At 48.6% G+C, this 17,960-nt stretch overlaps 1 protein-coding gene across 2 annotated transcripts in view; it reads left to right on the forward strand.

Annotated features, from left to right (window-relative positions):
* SYT17 (synaptotagmin 17) overlaps window positions 1–17,960 on the forward strand; it is an 84,836-nt gene that overhangs the window by 47,783 nt on the left and 19,093 nt on the right. For both annotated transcript variants that reach the window (XM_080830197.1, XM_080830198.1), the window contains exons 4-5: window positions 5,169–5,289; window positions 7,052–7,207. In XM_080830197.1, the coding sequence (XP_080686323.1) occupies window positions 5,169–5,289; window positions 7,052–7,207 (277 nt within the window). The remainder of the gene's footprint in view (window positions 1–5,168; window positions 5,290–7,051; window positions 7,208–17,960) is intronic.

A 17,960-nucleotide genomic window follows, 5' to 3' on the forward strand; every position in this document is an offset into this window, starting at 1 on the left:
CTTTGGATATTGCTCAGTTAGCCCTCTTTTTTAATTTCTACCAACTGTTCCCTGAGGAACAGACGACTGTCTTGCAGATTGATCATTCCCAAAGCGAGGCAGACGGAAAGAAAGGCTGGATCAATGGGACAACTTCCCTTGGAAAAATACATCATGCAGACCTTGATAGGCTTGTGCTGGGGTTGGGGTGGGGCAGAGGGAGCAGCCGCTTGTATCCCTCAAAGGGAAGGAGGAAGAAAAGAGCTTTCCCTTTTTTTTTTTTTGAGATGAAAAAACATTCTTCCTAGAAAGAGGAAAATTGGGGATGACACCAGGCAGCTGTCTTGTTGAAGGTTGGTCAATGGCCCAACTCTCTCCACTCTGGAAAGGGCTTGAGGGCCCCCTTAGGCAATGAGAGCTGGTAGCTGGCCTCACTCCTTTTCTATCATCTCCTGTAGGGCTGGGGGTGGACACACTCCCACAGGTCAGCCCCTGGGCAGCTTTCTCTAGCTCCCATGGACCTTTCCAGAACCCACATTTTAGTGCACCCCAACCACACTCGCCTTCACTGTGTTCCTGGATTTCTCCCTCTTCCCACCTGCATGCTCATGTGTCCCTCTCCCCACCACATCCTTCAGGCCTTCCTCAAACCTCACCTCAGGGAGGCCTTGCCTGACCACTGCAGCAGACATGGCAGTCCCCAAGTGCGCCTTATCAGTCACCATTCTGTTACCCTAAGTTTTTGTGCTTGCTTTTTTAATATTTATTTTTTAAAATATGTTCTAAATGTTTAATATGTTTTTAAATGTAATATTTCTAACATAAAGTGATAAACCCCCAGGTACCCATCTCCCAGATTTGACAAGTGCTAATAATATTCTGCCCTATTTGCTTATGTCAGATTCCCCCCCTCTTTTCATCAACTTTATTAAGGTATAATTTGCTTACAATACATTTGTACATTTTAAATAGTTGATCTTTGGCAAATGTACCCATGTCACTGCCTCCATAATCAAGATACAGAATATTTCCCTCAACCCAGAAAGGACCCTCATCTCCCTTCCCCTGCTGGATTTTTCTCCCTAGTACTCAACCGTATCTGAAATCACCTCGTTTGTGTCTCTTTCAGTCTGTTTACTCTCTGTCTCCCCCGCCAGAGTGTATGTTCCATGAAGGCAGGGGCTGTTTGCTCCCCAGTCCTTGCACGTCATGGCCCACAGTCACTCTGTCAAGGTCATGATCCTGTATTTGTTATTCTTGTGTGCACATTGTGACGCACAGTGAGGTATGTCAGTGGGGTAAGTTCCTGGAAATGGAAATAATTAGTCAACGGATATTGACGTTTTTTGCTATTGTAAAAGAGGTATCTATCCCCCCTTTCTCTCTTCTGTCCCTTGTCTCTCAATCAGTGCTGTGGCCATTTTGGGCTGGATCATCCTTTGTTATGGGGATCGGGGCGGGGGGCTGTCTTGTGTTGGAGGATGTTGAACCACATCCCTAGCCTCTACCCACTAGATCCCGGTAGCATCCCCCATCTCAGTTCTGCAATCTGAAATGTCTTTAGACATTGAGGGTGGTGGCGGCAAAATTCTCCCAGTTTGAGAACCACTGGTCTATGTCTGTAGGCTGATTTCCTGCTGCATTGTTTTGTTCTCAGTTGGGTCCATCTCTCCCTGAACTACCCTTGATGACACTAGACTGGCCAAGTCCATTTTTCACCAGGTCAGCAGACTGAATTACAAGTTAGGATCCTTACCTGTGAAGCTATATCATGAGATGAGCCACAGGTTAGTTGTAGAAGCAGAGAAGACTTTGCGCTAACTCCACAAGGATAGGAAGGAGTCAGCAGAATTCTCAGTATTTCTTGTCTCAGGATAAATATGTCTGCAGGGTCAGGCCCTGAGGATACAGCATCTTCCAGGCCTTCAAGAACAAGGGGGAAACCCCTAGAAGCTGTGTATAGGGGCTCGGAATTTCCCCGATCGCACAGGACACTGATTTCACCATTTCTATCTTGAAAAACCTGTGAGCTCATACGTAAAGCAGTGAAGGATAGATGGGGACCTAATGAAATGAAGGAGGCAAGTCCCATCTTAAGGGGATGCTGTGCCAGATGTTGCCAGGTAGGAATGTGGGTCCAGCCTTGCTGGACCTTCTCATTTTTCAAGCAAGGCAGGAAATCTAGATTTTTTTTTTTTTTGAACGTGTGAGATATCTTGATTCTTGAATTTTTTAATAATTATCAGATAATTACATTTAAGCTTGACATGAGCCAAATAAAACACATCTACGGGCTGACAGTTTGCAACTTCTGAGTTAATGTGTGAGATTGTTTCTTGTTTGGGGACTAGCTCACTCAGTACAGAACTCTTTTGGTTTGACTGGGGATCTAGTCAACCCATGTTTGTTAGCATCTGTTGTGTGCCAAGCTACGTTCTAGAGCTGCCACTTGGCATAAATTTGCTGGAATGACTGATAATGAAAGGGATGGATAGAGATTGTGGGTAGGTGGGTGGATGGATGGTTGGATAGATAAAGGAAGGATGAGGGATGAATGGGTGGAGGATAGATGGATGGATGGTGGATGGGTGGATGGGTGGATGGATGGATGGATGGATGGATAAAGGAAGGATGAGGGATGAATGGATGGATGGTAGATGGGTGGATGGGTGGGTGGATGGAAGGGTGGATGAAGATTGAATAGCTAGTGGATGGTTAGGTAAATACATAGATCAATCTGCTCTTTTAGAGATATAAAAATATTCAGAAAAATTTTATGTCTGAGTATTACTTCAAAATGGTATGGGGAGTTGAATGAGGTTATAAGTAAATCAAGATTGGCTGTGAGATGATAATTATTGAATCTGAGTGAGTTTCCTTGTACTTTTGTGCTTTCTTTTGAATATGATTGGAAATTTCTCATGCTAAAAATATTTGTTTTAATGTCCTTACCATTTAGAGATACACTCTGAAGGATATACAGGTAAAATGACATCATGTCTGGGACGTGTTTTAAAATACTCAACTAAAATTTTTTGCAAGTCAGTGTGTAGATAGGCTGTGGTCTGAATGTTTGTGTCTCCTCAAAGTTCATATGTTGGAATCCTAACGTCCAATGTGATGGTGTTGCAAGATAGGGCCTTTGGGAGGTGATTAGGTCACAAAGGTGGGGCCCCCGTGAGTGGGCTTAGTGCCTTAGGTACAAGGCCCCACAATGGTCCCTAGTCCCTTCCACCAAATGTGGACACAACGAGAAGTTTGTTACCCAGAAAACAGCCCTCACCCAACCATGCTGGTACCCTAATCTTGGACTCCCAGCCTCCAGAACTATGAGAAAGAAATTTCTGTTGTTTATAAGCCACCCAGTCTATGGTATTTTTGTTATACGAACCAAGACAAGTACAGACTAAGACACAATGAAGCAGCCTTTAGCAAAAGAAGTATTCTGATCGTTGTTACCACTGGGTGGTGGGTATATGGAGATTTGTTACACTGGCCTGTGTAATTTGTATATGGTTGCAAGTTTTATATATATATATATATATATATATATATATATATTTTTTTTTTTTTTTTTTTTTTTTTTTTAAATGGGATAGAGGGATGGACGCCTGGATGGCTCAGCCATGAAGCATCTGCCTTCAACTCTGGTCATGGTCCTGGCGTCCTAGGATCAAGCTTGGCGGGGAGCCTGCTTCTCCCTCTCCAGCTCCCCTCTGCTTGTATTCCCTCTCTCGCTATCTCTCTCTGTCATAAATAAATAAAATCTTTTAATAAATAAGTAAATAAATAATAAAAATGGGACACAGGAGTGGGGGCCTCATGTTTTCTAGGTACTTTTGGAAGTGTGGAAAGAATCATACCCTGGGTGAATTTCCCACCGATGTGGTAGTGTTGCTATCCACGGAATGGGTTTTTGTGGGGTTTTTTAAGATTTTATTTATTTATTTGACAGAGAGAGACACAGCAAGAGAGGGAACACAAGCCAGGGCAGAGGGAGAAGGAGAAGCAGGCCTTCTGCTGAGCAGGGAGCCTGATGCGGGGCTCGATCCCAGGACACTGGGATCATGACCTGAGCCGAAGGCAGACGCTTAACACCTGAGCCATCCAGGTGCCCCAGAATGGGTATTTTTTTTTTTTAAAGATTTTATTTATTCATTTGTCAGAGAGAGAGGGAACAGAAGCAGAGGGAGTGAGAGAGGGAGAAGCAGGCCTCCTGCTGAGCAGAGAGCCTGATGTGGGGCTTGATCCCGGCACCCTGGGATCATGACCTGAGTGAAGGCAGACGCTTAACGATTTTGCCACCCAGGTGCCCCCAGAATGGGTATTTTTTAACAAGGGGTGTCACACGCTGAGTGTTGGTGCAATGAGATGGGAAGCGTGAGCTGTTGCGGACTGCAGGTTGAGAACTGATTCTCAGCCACATAGTTGCCCTGCAGGGTATTCTCACTCCCAGTTCTAAACCTCCCAATGTATTCTGCCTGGATACAGAAGAGATTAGTGGTCAGATTATCTGGAATCAGCCTCCCTGGGTCCAGATGCAAGGGCTACCACTTTTTCTGGCTGTATGGCCTTGGACATATAATTTCACTGCTCTGATCTTTAGTTTCATCATTAAATAAGAATAATTCTAACATCTTGCAGATTTATTATGAAGATTGAACTAGTTATTACATATAAAGTGCTGAGCACAGAACTTGACGTGTAACAGTTATGTGTTATCATTATGCAAGTTTTGTTGTTAGTATGTTGTTGCTGCTGTTAAGCATTCCAAGAACAGAAAGAACTTTTTTTCTTTAAAGATTTTTTTATTTATCCATTTGAGAGAGAGAGAGAGCATGAGCAGGGGGAGGGGCAGAGGGAGAGGGAGAGAGTCTGGAAGTGGACTTTGCACTGACCGCAGAGTCCAACGTGAGGCTCGATCTCACAAAAGGGAGATCATGACCTGAGCGAAAACCAAGAGTTGCGCACTTAACCGATTGAGCCACCTGCGTGCCCCAAGAACTTTCTGAGATAGATGGGATAACTGGGGGCAGAGGCTAAAAGAAGTCAAAGAAGGAGGTACCCATGGTCAACTGATCTACCTACAGAAGCCCATGCGTGACCTGGTGGAGTCACTTTCCTGCCCAGTAGGTACAAAAAGGAATACAAGAAAAAAGCAACTTCCCGACCATGTCCTTTCTCCGCAGAATGAAGTAGAGCTGGGGGAGCTGCTTCTGTCACTGAATTACCTCCCGAGTGCTGGGAGACTGAATGTTGATGTCATTCGAGCCAAGCAACTTCTTCAGACAGATGTGAGCCAAGGTTCAGGTACAGTGCGACCCCCTTCTTCCCCCATTTCCTTAACGAGGCATCTGTGTTTGTTTGACCCAGGGCCAAAATTTTTTTTTTTTCTGCATTCTGGATACTATTATTAAAACCCCGCAAGGATAAACAGATAGCATTTAGAACTAGGATGTTGGATCAAGAGGAAAAATAAATGATCAGATGTCTCTTAGGGTGAGGCAGGTAAATGATGGTATCTCAGTAACCCCATTCGAATGGGGGATTTGACTGAGACCACGTGTGGTAAGTACTGACCTCCAGATCCTCTGTGCCCACGCAGCCCCCAAGGAAGGGACCCGCCCTTCGGCAGCTGTGCCTACAATGGAGATGTCAGGCTCCGGGTGGTGCTAGTGTGCACCGACCGCCCAGTCCCATTTGCCCAAGCAGCGGACAGGCCCTGAGGTGTTTTTTTTTCCCCCCAGCTCATTTCAAGTGTACCTTGAATCTTTATAAATCCCGGCTCTGAAAAGACTGTTGTATTTAAAATGTCTGCTTTATAGTAAACCAATTCAAAGATGACTTTTCATGAAATGGAACAGATTACATTCCATTTGTATGGAGCTTCTCCCATGACAGCAAAGGATATTATCCTGAAAGTAGCCAGGGTCTCTGGGACCTCTTCAGCTCCTTGGAGAAACCACTGTCTCCTCTAAGGACAGTAGCCAAAATAAATTACTTTTGCTGTAAAGTGACAGCTGCCTTTAGAAGACAACTTGCATTCTCAGAAACCACATTGTAAAAAATAGAGATTTGGGAGGGGTCCGTGGAGGGAATGATGTTAAGGCTGGAGAGTTTCAGACTGACCACCGGGGGGAAGCAATAGGATCAAATGATAAAAGGTTCTGGAGTCAAACTGCCTGGAACCAAGTCCTGGTTCCACTACTCACAAATGATGTGGCCTTGGGGAAGATACTTAATCTCCCTAAGCCTCAATTTCTCCATCTGAAAAATTGAGATAACAACAGTATCCATCTCATGGAGTTGTTTAGACAAATATTAAATTAGATAGTGTCCATGAATCTCTTTGTAACTGTAAAGCGATCTAAGAATGATGGTTACTAATCTGCCATCTCTATACTCCCGTGTATGGAGTTATGGGCTCACTGACATGATAATGGATTTCTAGGGACAAAAAAACCAGGGCAGGCTCTGGGTCTGGATTTTCTTCCACTCATCTGATCTTTTTTTTTTTTTTTTTTTTTAAGGTTTTTTATTTATTTATTTGACAGACAGAGATTACAAGTAGGCAAGAGAGGCAGGCAGGGAGAGAGAGGAGGAAGCAGGCTCTCCGCGGAGCGGAAAGCCTGATGTGGGGCTCGATCCCAGGACCCTGGGATCATGACCTGAGCCGAAAGCAGAGGCCTTAACCCACTGAGCCACCCAGGCGCCCCCACTCATCTGATCTTAAGCAGACCATTTCCTGTCTTGAGTCTTCAGTGTCTTCATCTGTAAAATGAACACAGTGCCTGACACATGGGAGGAGCTCAATAAGTCTTGGATGGTTGGAGGAAGAGAGATAGGGATGAGCAGATAAGCAGCTGGATGGGAAAAAGGAGGGATGGGTAATGGATGAATGGAAGAAGGGGTGGGTATCTGGACTGATGGACGGAAAGATTGGTGGAATGATGGAAAAAAAGAGAGAAGAAAGAATAGGTAGGTGGTTGGGTTATCAGACAGCTGGGAAGTTGGATGGATGGATTGAGTTTCATGAGCTCCAGCGTTCTTTAATTCTGTCTCCAATTCTCAGACCCTTTTGTGAAAATCCAGCTGGTACATGGACTCAAACTTGTGAAAACAAAGAAGACATCCTTCTTAAGAGGCACAATTGATCCTTTCTACAATGAATCCTTCAGCTTCAAAGTTCCCCAAGAAGAACTTGAAAATGCCAGCTTAGTGTTTACAGGTAGGTAGTGGGACCCTGATGAATTCCAGGTGAGACATAGTCTGCTCACTGTCCTAGAGATAGAAGGTGTCTAGAGAGGGTCATGTCTGGTGTTAGCTACCTGGGTATGAATCCACTTACCATTTGTGGAGTTGGGCAAGATTCATAGAACCATAAAGCATAATTATTACAAATTAAATTTTAGAGCCAGATTTCCTGGCACTTCTACATAACTGCTGACACCTGGGGCATGTTGCTTGGCCCCTGTAAGTCTCGGCTTCATCTGTAAAATGTGGGCAATCACAGTACCTGCTTCATAGGTTTGTAAGATTCAGTGAGACTATACAATGAAGTGAAATCAAGTCTAAAACGATAAGTGCTCACCCTGTTCGTTTAGACGCTATGGTGATTCAAGTAGCTTATCACCTTATAGGGAAACGTGAGAAACACGTGACCTAACTTGGAGAGGAGGACTTTAAAAGGCTTCACGTGCTGCTCTGGTTGAATTTAATCTATTGTTTTCAGGGTGTATTAGTTATCTACTGCTGCAGAACAAACATAATGACTTAAAGCAACATTTATTAAGCTCATGGTTCCTGTGGGTCAAGAACCCAGACTCAGCTTCTCTGCGTGCCTCTGGGTGAGGTTCTCTGCCAAGGCAGCAGTCAGGGTATTGGCTGGGCTGCAGTCTTATCTTAAGGCTCAGCTGGGGGAGGACCTGTTCTCAGGCTTACTCGCGTCGTTAGCGGTTGGTAGGATTCAGTTCCTCACAGCGAGGGTGCATTGGATTGAGAGAAGAATGAGGGGGCACGGGGGTGCTGCATGGTGCTGCATTCCCTCCTGGATGTCGGCCGGTGATCTTCCTCTTTTTCTCACGACGTGGGCTTCTCCACGGGGCAGCTCACAACATGGCGGATGGTTTCCATCAGAGTGGGCAGCTGAGCAAGATGGAAGCCGGAGTCTTATAGTGACCTGATCTTAGCAATGACATCCTTTTCCTTTTGCCGTCTTCTGTTCCTTAGAAGCAATGCACTGGGTCCAGCTCACATTCCAGGGGAGGGGGTTAGAAAAGGATGTGAATACTGGGAGTTAGGGATCATTGGGAGCCATTTTAGAACCTGGCTCTCACCGCGTCAAGTTAATAGGAGTAATGGTTGTTATTTCCTGTGTCCTGTCCCCGGCAGGGCTTCACTCCCCTTATTGCTAATACGCATCGTAATTCACCCAGTCAGGTCAGCATCATCGTCATCGGCTTATAAGGCTGGGGACTGAGGCTTAAAACCTAAGCAGTCCACCCAGTCTCCAACCGGTAGAGTCAAGATTTAAGCTCTGGTCTTCCTCGCTTCAAAGATGAGGGGGTCTGCACTTCCCCAAACATCTGGGGAGTGCTGGCATTGGGGACCTGAGCTCACACTGAGGAGTGGTGCTCCAGAGTAATCGAAAGCCTAATCTGTTCGGATCTACTCTAACACCTTAGCTGCTGGTCTCCCGAAAAAGAAGGCCATGGCTGAAAAAAACCCTTGTACGCTAGGCTTCCTCTGCACGGCCTTCCTGCTTCTCATTTCCAGGATTGCAAATGCTCCATGCTCCGAGACTCCTCTGAGGCAGGTTGGTTCTGGGTTTTCTTAGGGCCTGTCACCCAGAGAGTCTGCATCCAGTCAGGGCCCGCCTGCCCTAAGCAGGTGTGACAGTCCTATCTGTTGCAGCCTGGGATGGCTGCTGTCCACGGGTCCCACTGTCCCCAAGGTTTCAGGTAAAGCCAGAGACCGTGATTCCACTGAATCTTTAAATGGTATGGATTAGGCAGTGGAAACTCTGCCGAACCGAGATAAGATCCAAGCATGGAGTATCAGTTCCCAAGTCCCTGTTGAGAGTGAAGGACTTAAGCTTGCACATTTAGATCAGGAAGGGACCCCACGGGGACATCAAGTGCCCAGAAGGAAAGCCCTGACACTTTTATATTTTACTTAAGATTTTAGGACACACGTAGCACGTGCTGGTCACAGTGAGTGTTACAACCAAAAGAGGAGTTTGGACGGAGAGTCAGAAGAGCAGAGGGGTTAAATGCACGGGCTGTGGAGCCAGGGCCTGGGTCTGGGCTTTGTGGCCTTGAACAAGATCTGTGTGCTTAGACTTTCTCAGCTGTAAAATGGGTATAACCACGGGAGGACGTCTTGAAGGATTGTTGTGTGGCTCAGATGAGAACAAGACATAATCAGTACTGAGCACCGTCCCTCGTGCAAGATAAGCACTCAGTAACCACGAACTATTCTTAAGGGGCAGTGTTACTTTTTCTCACCCCCCTTCCAGTCTCTTCTCCCCGAGGTCTCTGCCTGTAATGTCCTGATATGCCTCATTTCACGCTTTTTTCATCATTCACACAAACATCGTCCGCATATAGAGGATTCAGCTCTTTTGGGAAGTTACTCATTCATTCCGGAAGTGGGGATGAAGCCGTTTCTTCGGGCCGGACACAGTTTCCTGGTGCTGGGAATATGGCCGGGAACAAAACGGACAGCCCCTGTTCTTGGGGGGCTTGGCGGATCATTCTGTGGACACCACCCTGAAAAAGTGGCTTTTGTTTGATTAACAAGTGACTGTGTCCAGTCCCTCTAGGTCGGTGCAAATGTGGATGGATCTAGCTCTTTATTTTTAATGATTGCATTACGCACGGTGGGGGGCAGGGGAGGGTGTGGGGAGGTGAGGGGCGTGTGACGGAACCTGAGGTGAGGTGACAGGACTATGGGGCACCCTTCCCAGAAAAACACCCTGAAGGACAGAAAATTTTGCCTTCCATTCAGAGGGGTTTTTTTTGAACCCCTTGAATCCGCTATGTGAACCCCATCAGGCAAAAGCCTTGAACTGGAGCAGCACCCCCATGCCCCCCCCATTCTTCTCTCATTCCACCCACTGCACTGCGGGTGACTGGCATCAGCTCCATCCACCCATCAGGCAAGGCCGTGCTCTCCATTTGTGGAACACCTGCTTCTCCTGTTTAAATGTTGGGGTTCCATGCCCCTAGCTCAGGGGTGCCTCTCGTCAGGTTAAAGCCCATTGAAAATATTCTTTCTAGAGAAGGAAGGATCGCAGGTCTTCTTGCCTTCTTAAGGAAGGGATGCTCAGCTCGGGCTATGCTTGACAATGGCTGGAGCTCTCAGGTGCTTCTAGGAGCGCCTCGGTGCCTCACTGTGTTAATAAGCATCTGCCTTCGGCTCCGGTCATGATCTCAGAGTCCTGGGATCAACCCCCAGTGCGGAGCCTGCTTCTCCCCCTCCCTCTGCTGCTTCCCCCTGCTCGAGCGCTCTCTCTGTCTCTCTCTAATAGGTAAATAAAATCTTGAAAAAAATAAAGTGCTGCCAGTGACCAGACCCCACCCCCGGAGACTATGACCAAGTAGACTGAGCTGGGGACGTCGGCTGTCTCCCTATCTGTGTTTATGTATTTTTAAAGCACCTCAGATATTTCTGTGCTGAGTCGGGGTTTGGAGCCATAACCGTGAATGGAAATTGCAGCTGGGATGACATTTTACCTAGAGGGCACTGACCATAGTGATAAAAGAAATCCGGTAGAGCTGGGATCTGTCTGGGCAAAGCTACCGTTATTCCGAATTCGAATCCATGACGTTCTAACTTGCTTTATCTATCAGGTAGGGGTGGAAAGCTGTCACCTCCAGGCGAAGGCTCTGAAACCTAGCCTATTAGCTTGTTTCCAAACACTTGATAAAAAAGTAAGGTTGAGCTACACTTAGAGGGTTTGCCAAGAATCCTGGTAAAAGCCTGTACTCAGCCGGCGGGCGGGGCTGGTTAAGCCCTTCCGTTCCTGTGTGGGATGAGGGTTTTTCTGCAGTTTTCAGTCAGGTGATTTCTGCAGCTGAAGTTTTAAAAAAGGGGAAAAATTGCTTTTCAGCTCATGAGAGAATGACGTGCGGCCCAGAGGCCTTCCGGGAACGTAGAGTAGAATTGGCCACTGAGGTTAGTGGGCTATTCTTGGAAGTGGGGAAAGGAAAGGAAGGAAAAAAAAAAAAAGAAATACAGCTTGATGAGGCCTTTTCAAAAAAATTAAAAATAGAGTCACTCTGTGATCTAGCAATTCCCCTTCTGGGAATATCCCCAAAAGAACGGAAAGCGGGACTCCCAACAGACATTCGCGCACCCAGGCTCCTAGCGGCGTTATTCCCAGTAGCAAAAAGGGTGAAGCAGCCCAGGTGTCCATCGACAGATGGATAAATGGATAAATAAAATGGGATCTATCCATTCAGGGCACAGTTATTCAGCCTTCAAAGGAGGGACATGGTCACATGCTACAACATGGGTGAATCTTGGAGACATTCTGTTAAGGGACGTAGGCCAGAAATGAAAGGGCAAATACTATAGAATTTTACTTACATGAGGTACCTCCAGTGGATAGATGGATAGAGACAGAAAGGAGAGTAGAGGCCGCCTCTGATGTCGGGGAGCGGGGGGTGGGGGTAGATTTCAGCTCCCTGGGGCAGGAGCTGACCAAGTGTCAGTCTCCACGGACTGAATATTTTTTGAGCACCTACTATGTGTTATGTATTCAACAGAGAACTAGACATTCATGACCCATGTTCTTTTTTTTTTTTTTTTAAGATTTTATTTATTTTTTTAATAGAGAGACACAGTGAGAGAGGGAACACAAGCAGGGGGAGTGGGAGAGAGAGAAGCAGGCTCCCCGCTGAGCAGGGAGCCCCATGTGGGGCTCGATCCCAGGACCCTGGGACCGTGACCTGAGCCGAAGGCAGAGGCTCAACGACTGAGCCACCCAGGCGCCCCATCGTGACCTATATTCTCATGGTGTTTCATTCTAGTGGGGGACAGGCAGACGTCAGTCCAAGGCCAAAGCAGTCACGATGTAATTGTGAATCGGCCTAAAGGTTATGAAGGAGAAAAGCAAGGTGTGTTGCGAATGCCCAGCCTGTCCGGGGAGTGAGCCAGCGATGTGTTAGCTGGACGTGGAAGGTTGTGGGGAGTGAGGCGAGAGCAGACAGGCCTCCAGCCCAGAAGGGAAACTGAGGTCTTGGAGGGAAATTGAGGCCAACCTCATCGTTCAGCCTGGGGGCTGACAGGTTGACAGGGGTCAGCAGGGAAGCCCCATGCTCAAGGCAGCTGCTACGGGAATTACTCTGGGCACAGGCTCAGAAGGAGGGGAAGCCCACCAGTGATAATCAGTGTCCAGGCAGCTGCGGAACACGCAAGAAGAGAAACCAAGGCAATGACCGATGCTCCTAGCTCTCTTGCCAACCTTAGTGTGTCTAGCTAGGACTAGAGAGTGTGGAGTCTCCATCCTTCACGTCTCCTAGGATTTGTTAAAAATGCAGGTCCTGATTCAGTCAGCCTGGTCTGCGGCTTGGGATTCTGCCTTTCAACAGTGCCCAGGTGCTGCCAGTGCTGTGGGTCTACAGACCACACTTTGGGGGAGAGAATACACAGAAGACCCCAGAAGAGTGGCTGGGGGGGCACCAGCCATTCCACGTGCATTAGAAGGAATCAGTGATCCTTACCCTGCATCTCCACTAGACTGCTGATCCCATCTGTTGTTAGTGTTATGTTGGGACTGTAAAAAAATCCTGATGCCCAGGCCCCAGGCAGAGCAACGGAGTGGGCCAGGGCATCTGTATTTGGGGCGAGGGGTGTGTTTTTCACAGCCCCCCAGTGGCCTCTCTCGCCCAGCCCAGGGTTGGCAGCAACTGCCCGTAGTGTTCTGCCTCCCTCCCCGCCCCGCTGTCTGCTTGGAGGCCTCCCAGGCCCCTCTGTGAGACGGAGTTCCAAGGCACCTGGTCTGCTTCCATAATTGCTTGGCTTTCTGTGGCTGCAGCATCTAATTGGTTAATTGAATCTGCTGGTGAGCTGAGGTGCGGGGGGGGGGGGCGGGGGGGGGGAGCGGCGGTGGCAGAAGAGGAGAGGAGAGGAGAGGTAGGAAGCGATGCTGCCACCAGGAAGACCTCAGGGCTGGATGGGCCCCAGAGGACATGCTGCGAAAGCTTTGGGGTTTGGGAAGCAGACCTGGAGAAGCTGAGGGTTTCCAGCAGGAGAGAGAAGGAAACCATTTTGAGAGGGACATAGCCATTCTGAAAGGGCCAGAAGATCCCTTGAGATGGAGAGGTGCTGTGGCTTTGTTCTAGGTCACAGATGTTCCCCAGCATCTGGCCTCAGCCCACCTCTGCCCCACCTCCTCCCTGCAGCCTCCCCACAGCCTCTGTCTTCTCTCCCCACCCGACTCCTTGGGCACCAGGCCCAGCCCTGCCTACGAGAGAAACGGTTGCAGGGCCACTCAGAGCACCGGTGGGAGTGAGATGCAGTTTTTGGTTCAGATGTCATCTCTGCCGCTCAGCAGGTGTATGTGACCTTGGGCAAATGACATCCCTGTCATGCAGTTTCCTCCTCTTCCCACCTCAGTACATCACAGAACTTTAGACAGTGCCTTCTGCATAGTCAGTGCTCAGCAAATACCGAACGTGGTGATGATGGTGGTGACGATGGTGATGAGGACGGTGTTGTTGGACCTTGCCGTAGAAGAGCGGCATTACGCAGACTCGGGTTGGAATCTTGGCCCCACTGGTAACCGGCTGTGTGACTTGAAGCAGATGCCTCCCCCTCTCTGAACCGGGACTTTGTCTTGTGTAACATGTTTAAAATAACAAATCATTCCTCTCATGGGAATTAAAGGCAGATCAGCACGTGGACCTGCCCGTCCCAGAAATAGCCCCTTGGAAAATCATGCCTATTGTTTTAATAATTCCAGTGTTGTTTAATAATTCCGGCGTTGAAATGCTGGTCCTTTGGAGGTGAACAGCCCGGGGTCGCGTCCTGAGCAGTGTCCGCTCCTGATCACCGTCGCCCTAAAGCTGCCAGCTGGTTTGGCGTCCGGGAACCAGGGACGGACTGGCTGTGCCCACTCAGCTACAGAACCGGCCTGGTCTGTGCTCCCCGCCGGTGCTGGGGTTGGCAGTGTGTGGCGGGAGCTGGCGGGGGCACCTGGCTCCAGACCCAGACCCAGTCATGGGAAGTAAGCGGCAGAGCAGGGGGGACCAAAGCCTCCACTTTCTAGACAGCAGGTAATGAAAGGGGGCCTCTGGGAGCCAGAGTGCAGGAAACACTAGAGAGGACACAGCTCCAGAGGAGGCCCACAGACTTAGGTATGAACCCCTGGGCTCACCCTGGAGTTGCCCCCACAGAGTGGATATGACCCTGAACAGTATAGGAGAGACTTTGAGAACTGAACTATAGTGTAGACGACCGCCCCGGTCTGCAGCTGGCCCCCGCGGACACAGATGAGGGACAGATAGGCAGGGCCTTGAGGACACTTTGAAAACTGAACGGACTCTGGCCTAACAGCACCTAGAAGGCAGGTTAGAACATGTGGTCTGAAGCCAACCTACTCAGTTGCCTGGTACAGCCAAAAAAAGTCAATATATTTAGTAGGATTCAAGCAAGACCTAGAGTCTTATAATATTCAAGACGTCCAGGATACCATCTGGAACAAACTGATTCGTAAAGAACCAGCCAAGTCTGGCGAATTCTCAGAGGAAATATAATCAGCAGGCACCCACCACAGGATGACCCAGACGGTGGGATGGTCACACAGACTTTAGAGCAGTGATTGTAACCGTGCTCCAAGAAGGAGTTGGTAGAGAAACAGAAGAAAAGAACAGAGTAGAAAATGTCGAATTGAATAAAATATTCACTGGATGGGGTCCGTGGCAGAATGCAGGTGATCGAGGAAAGAGTTAAGGAACGTACAGATAGATGGAGAGAAAGTACATACTGTGAGCAACAGAATAAAAAGATTGGGGGAAAAGAGGAACAGAAGGGGAAGAAAGAAACCTATGGAGCAACGTCACACAGCCGAATATTCATGTCATGCGAATCCCAAAAAGAGGAGTGAGGAGAAGCAGGAGGCAGCACTGGGATGGCGGTGGGAGACTTACCCCCAAAGGCCCCATAACTTCCTTAGCAGGTTGCTGGACCATGGGCTCAGCAGAACCACACGTGTCTCTCCCTTCCCGGAAAGCGATGGCAAGTCACGAGGAGACGGTATCACACCAGGGTTCAAGTCAGTCAGACCGAGCTTCAGCCTCTGACTGTGGGCAAGTGGCTTTGCCTCTCTGACCCTCCGCTTCCTTGACCAAACCACGGGGGACATTGTACTTGTGTTTATCATGGAACTCCTGTGCGTTCATTATCTCATTTAGTCTTTTGATAAACATGGAAGGTGTGATCTACTCTATGGCCATTTTTCAGCTGGGGAGACTGAAGCTCCGGGAAGGGAATGACAGAGTGGAGCCAGTTGCAAAGTCGGGGGGGACTGGTCCTCACAAGACTGCCCTGGCTTTGGACCAGCTGGCTGGGCATGCATGGTCCCTGAGCCCATGCAGTTTCAATAATTCATGAAAATGACTCCCAGGACTCAGAAAGGTGCTCCTTAGATCTGTAATTTTAGGATGGCAAAAGGATGCAAATTAAAATCAGCCCAGGGAAGAGTCACATGGCGGATGGGATGTGGAGCCTTCAGTCATTTTGTCCCCATGGAGTCATGGATGGTGTTACCTCCTCCTGCTTACCGACTGTGCCATGTGCACAGAATATTGCCAACAAAGGGAGCTCCCTGAGCCTAAGGTGTCTAGAGTTTTTACTGGGGCTCAATCCTGTACTCTCAGGGAGCTGACCTTTGATCTCCAGCGCCTGTTGGAGGTCCCGCTAATACCTCTAGTCATCAGTTTCTCTAGGGGACCCCAAAGCGGTCGCTGTAAACCCCATTGCCTGTGGCTAGAGCCCTAGATGATCAAAGACACCTCTGCCAGATATACCATGAGCCTGGAAATCACCTCCAAGGAGCCAAGGGTATAGACGAAGTCTCTCTTTGGGTAAGATGAGCTCTTCACTACGCAGAAAGTAGCTAGTCCCTGATGCCAAGTTACCCAGCTGGTGAGTGGTTGGGCCAGGCTTCCATCCCAAGTTCTTTGGTTCCAAAGTCTTCCTCACTCTTAACCACTACACTTTAATGAGCGTAGGAATCTTCTGGGGACCTTGTCAAAATATGGATTCTGAGTCAGTAAGTCTGGAAGAGACCTGAGCATCTGGATTTCTTTCCTTTTTTTTTTTTTTTTTTTTTTAAGATTTTATTTACTTGTTAGAGAGTGCACACAAGCAGGGGAGCAGCAGGCAGAGGTAGAGGAGGAAGCAGTCTCCCTGCCGAGCAAGGAACCCGATGCAGGACTCCATCCCAGGACCCTGGGATCATGACCTGAGCTGAAGGCAGAGGCTTAACCCACTGAGCCACTCAGGCATCCCAGCGTCTGAATTTCTAGTAAGCTCTGGATAATGCTGATGCTGGGGTCTGAAGACCACACTTCAAATAGCAAGAAGACACATAATCTGTTCTTGCATGTTACCCCAATATGTCCAGAGCACAGAAGGCAGTGTGAGTTTGGAAAAGTAGCACAGGGCAGGTTGACTAGAGCCTGTAAGATTAGAAGCTCTATTTTTTTTTCCTAAGTGCCTAGAAAAACCTTTGGAGGGTTTTGACCAAGGAAGTCCTATGATCCTCTTTTAAAGTATCCCTCCAGCTGTTGAATGGAGACTGGCGTTGTCAGGAGACAAGAGTGGGACCCAGGAGACCATCTGGGAGGCTACAGCGCTGGTCTAAGGGGGAGGGGATGGTGGCTTGGACCAGGGAGGTAGCAGAAGTGTTTCAGAGAAGTTACTCAGTGGGAAATAATGTAGGAGTCAACAGAAAGTGCTCATGGATTAGATATAAAGGACAGCGCTCTATTTTGGCAAGCTACTTAACCCTCTGAATGAGGATTTCCTCGTCAGTAGATTTCAGCCCCCCAACTCCTAGGGTGTCGTAGGGACAAAGAGAAATGAAGTATGTAATGTGCTTAGCATAGCGCTTGGCCCTTAGTGAGGCCTCAGTGGATTGTGGCATTGAACCTGGACGTGGGTAGAGGTGGAACGCCAGCCAAGCAGTCAGGAGATGGAAGCAGACCCCTGCTACCCTGGGGCTCTCCTGGCAGAGCACAGAGCCCGCATGGCACCCCCACCTCACCTCTTCTCCAGAGAGCTCCTTGAGCTGCCAAAGCCCATCCACCCAGGCGGTAAAACTTGGCTGGATCTTAAACATTCATTTTGGGGTCTGGTGGCAGCCTTTAAAGACCAGTCCAGCTGCCAGGGCTCCTGGGAGCTTTACTCCGTTTGTGTGGCTGTTTAATGATTCTGGTGCCTTTGGATGGAGCCTCCTTCCAGGCACATCCCCATGGGGGGAAGCATCAGGGGGCTGGGGATTTGTCCAACCACACGTGTCCCTGCAGAGCCCTAGCTGGGAGTGTGAAAGGAGAGGACCAGTGAAGGTCAGGTTCAGCTTTGCCTTCGGCCTCCGAGCTGGCGAGAAGCAGCTGGGCTGAGCAGCCAAGGCCAGAGCCTGGTGGCTGTGAGATGAAGGCTGCCACATGGAAGAAATCAGAAACCAAGAATATCCTTTCCGGACAGCCCTTCTGTCTCTTGCCTTCTCTACTGCTCCAGCCCTGAGCTGCCGGTCAGTGGGGAGAAGGCTTAACCTTTAAAAGGCGGTGGGGCACCGGCTGGGTCTCATTTCTCTCCCTACATCGCGGGGAAACCTTGTGAAAATAGCTTCGGCTTAGATGTCAGAGAACCAGGTCCAAAAGAGCTTGGTTGCTGAATCATCTCAAGGAGGACCTTTTCATCTCATGGAGCCTGCGCTTTCTGTCTTTTGGACGCATCTAAGATCTACCTTG

This window comes from Martes martes (genome assembly GCF_963455335.1).
Source record: "Martes martes genome assembly, chromosome: 18".
NCBI lineage: Eukaryota > Metazoa > Chordata > Mammalia > Carnivora > Mustelidae > Martes > Martes martes.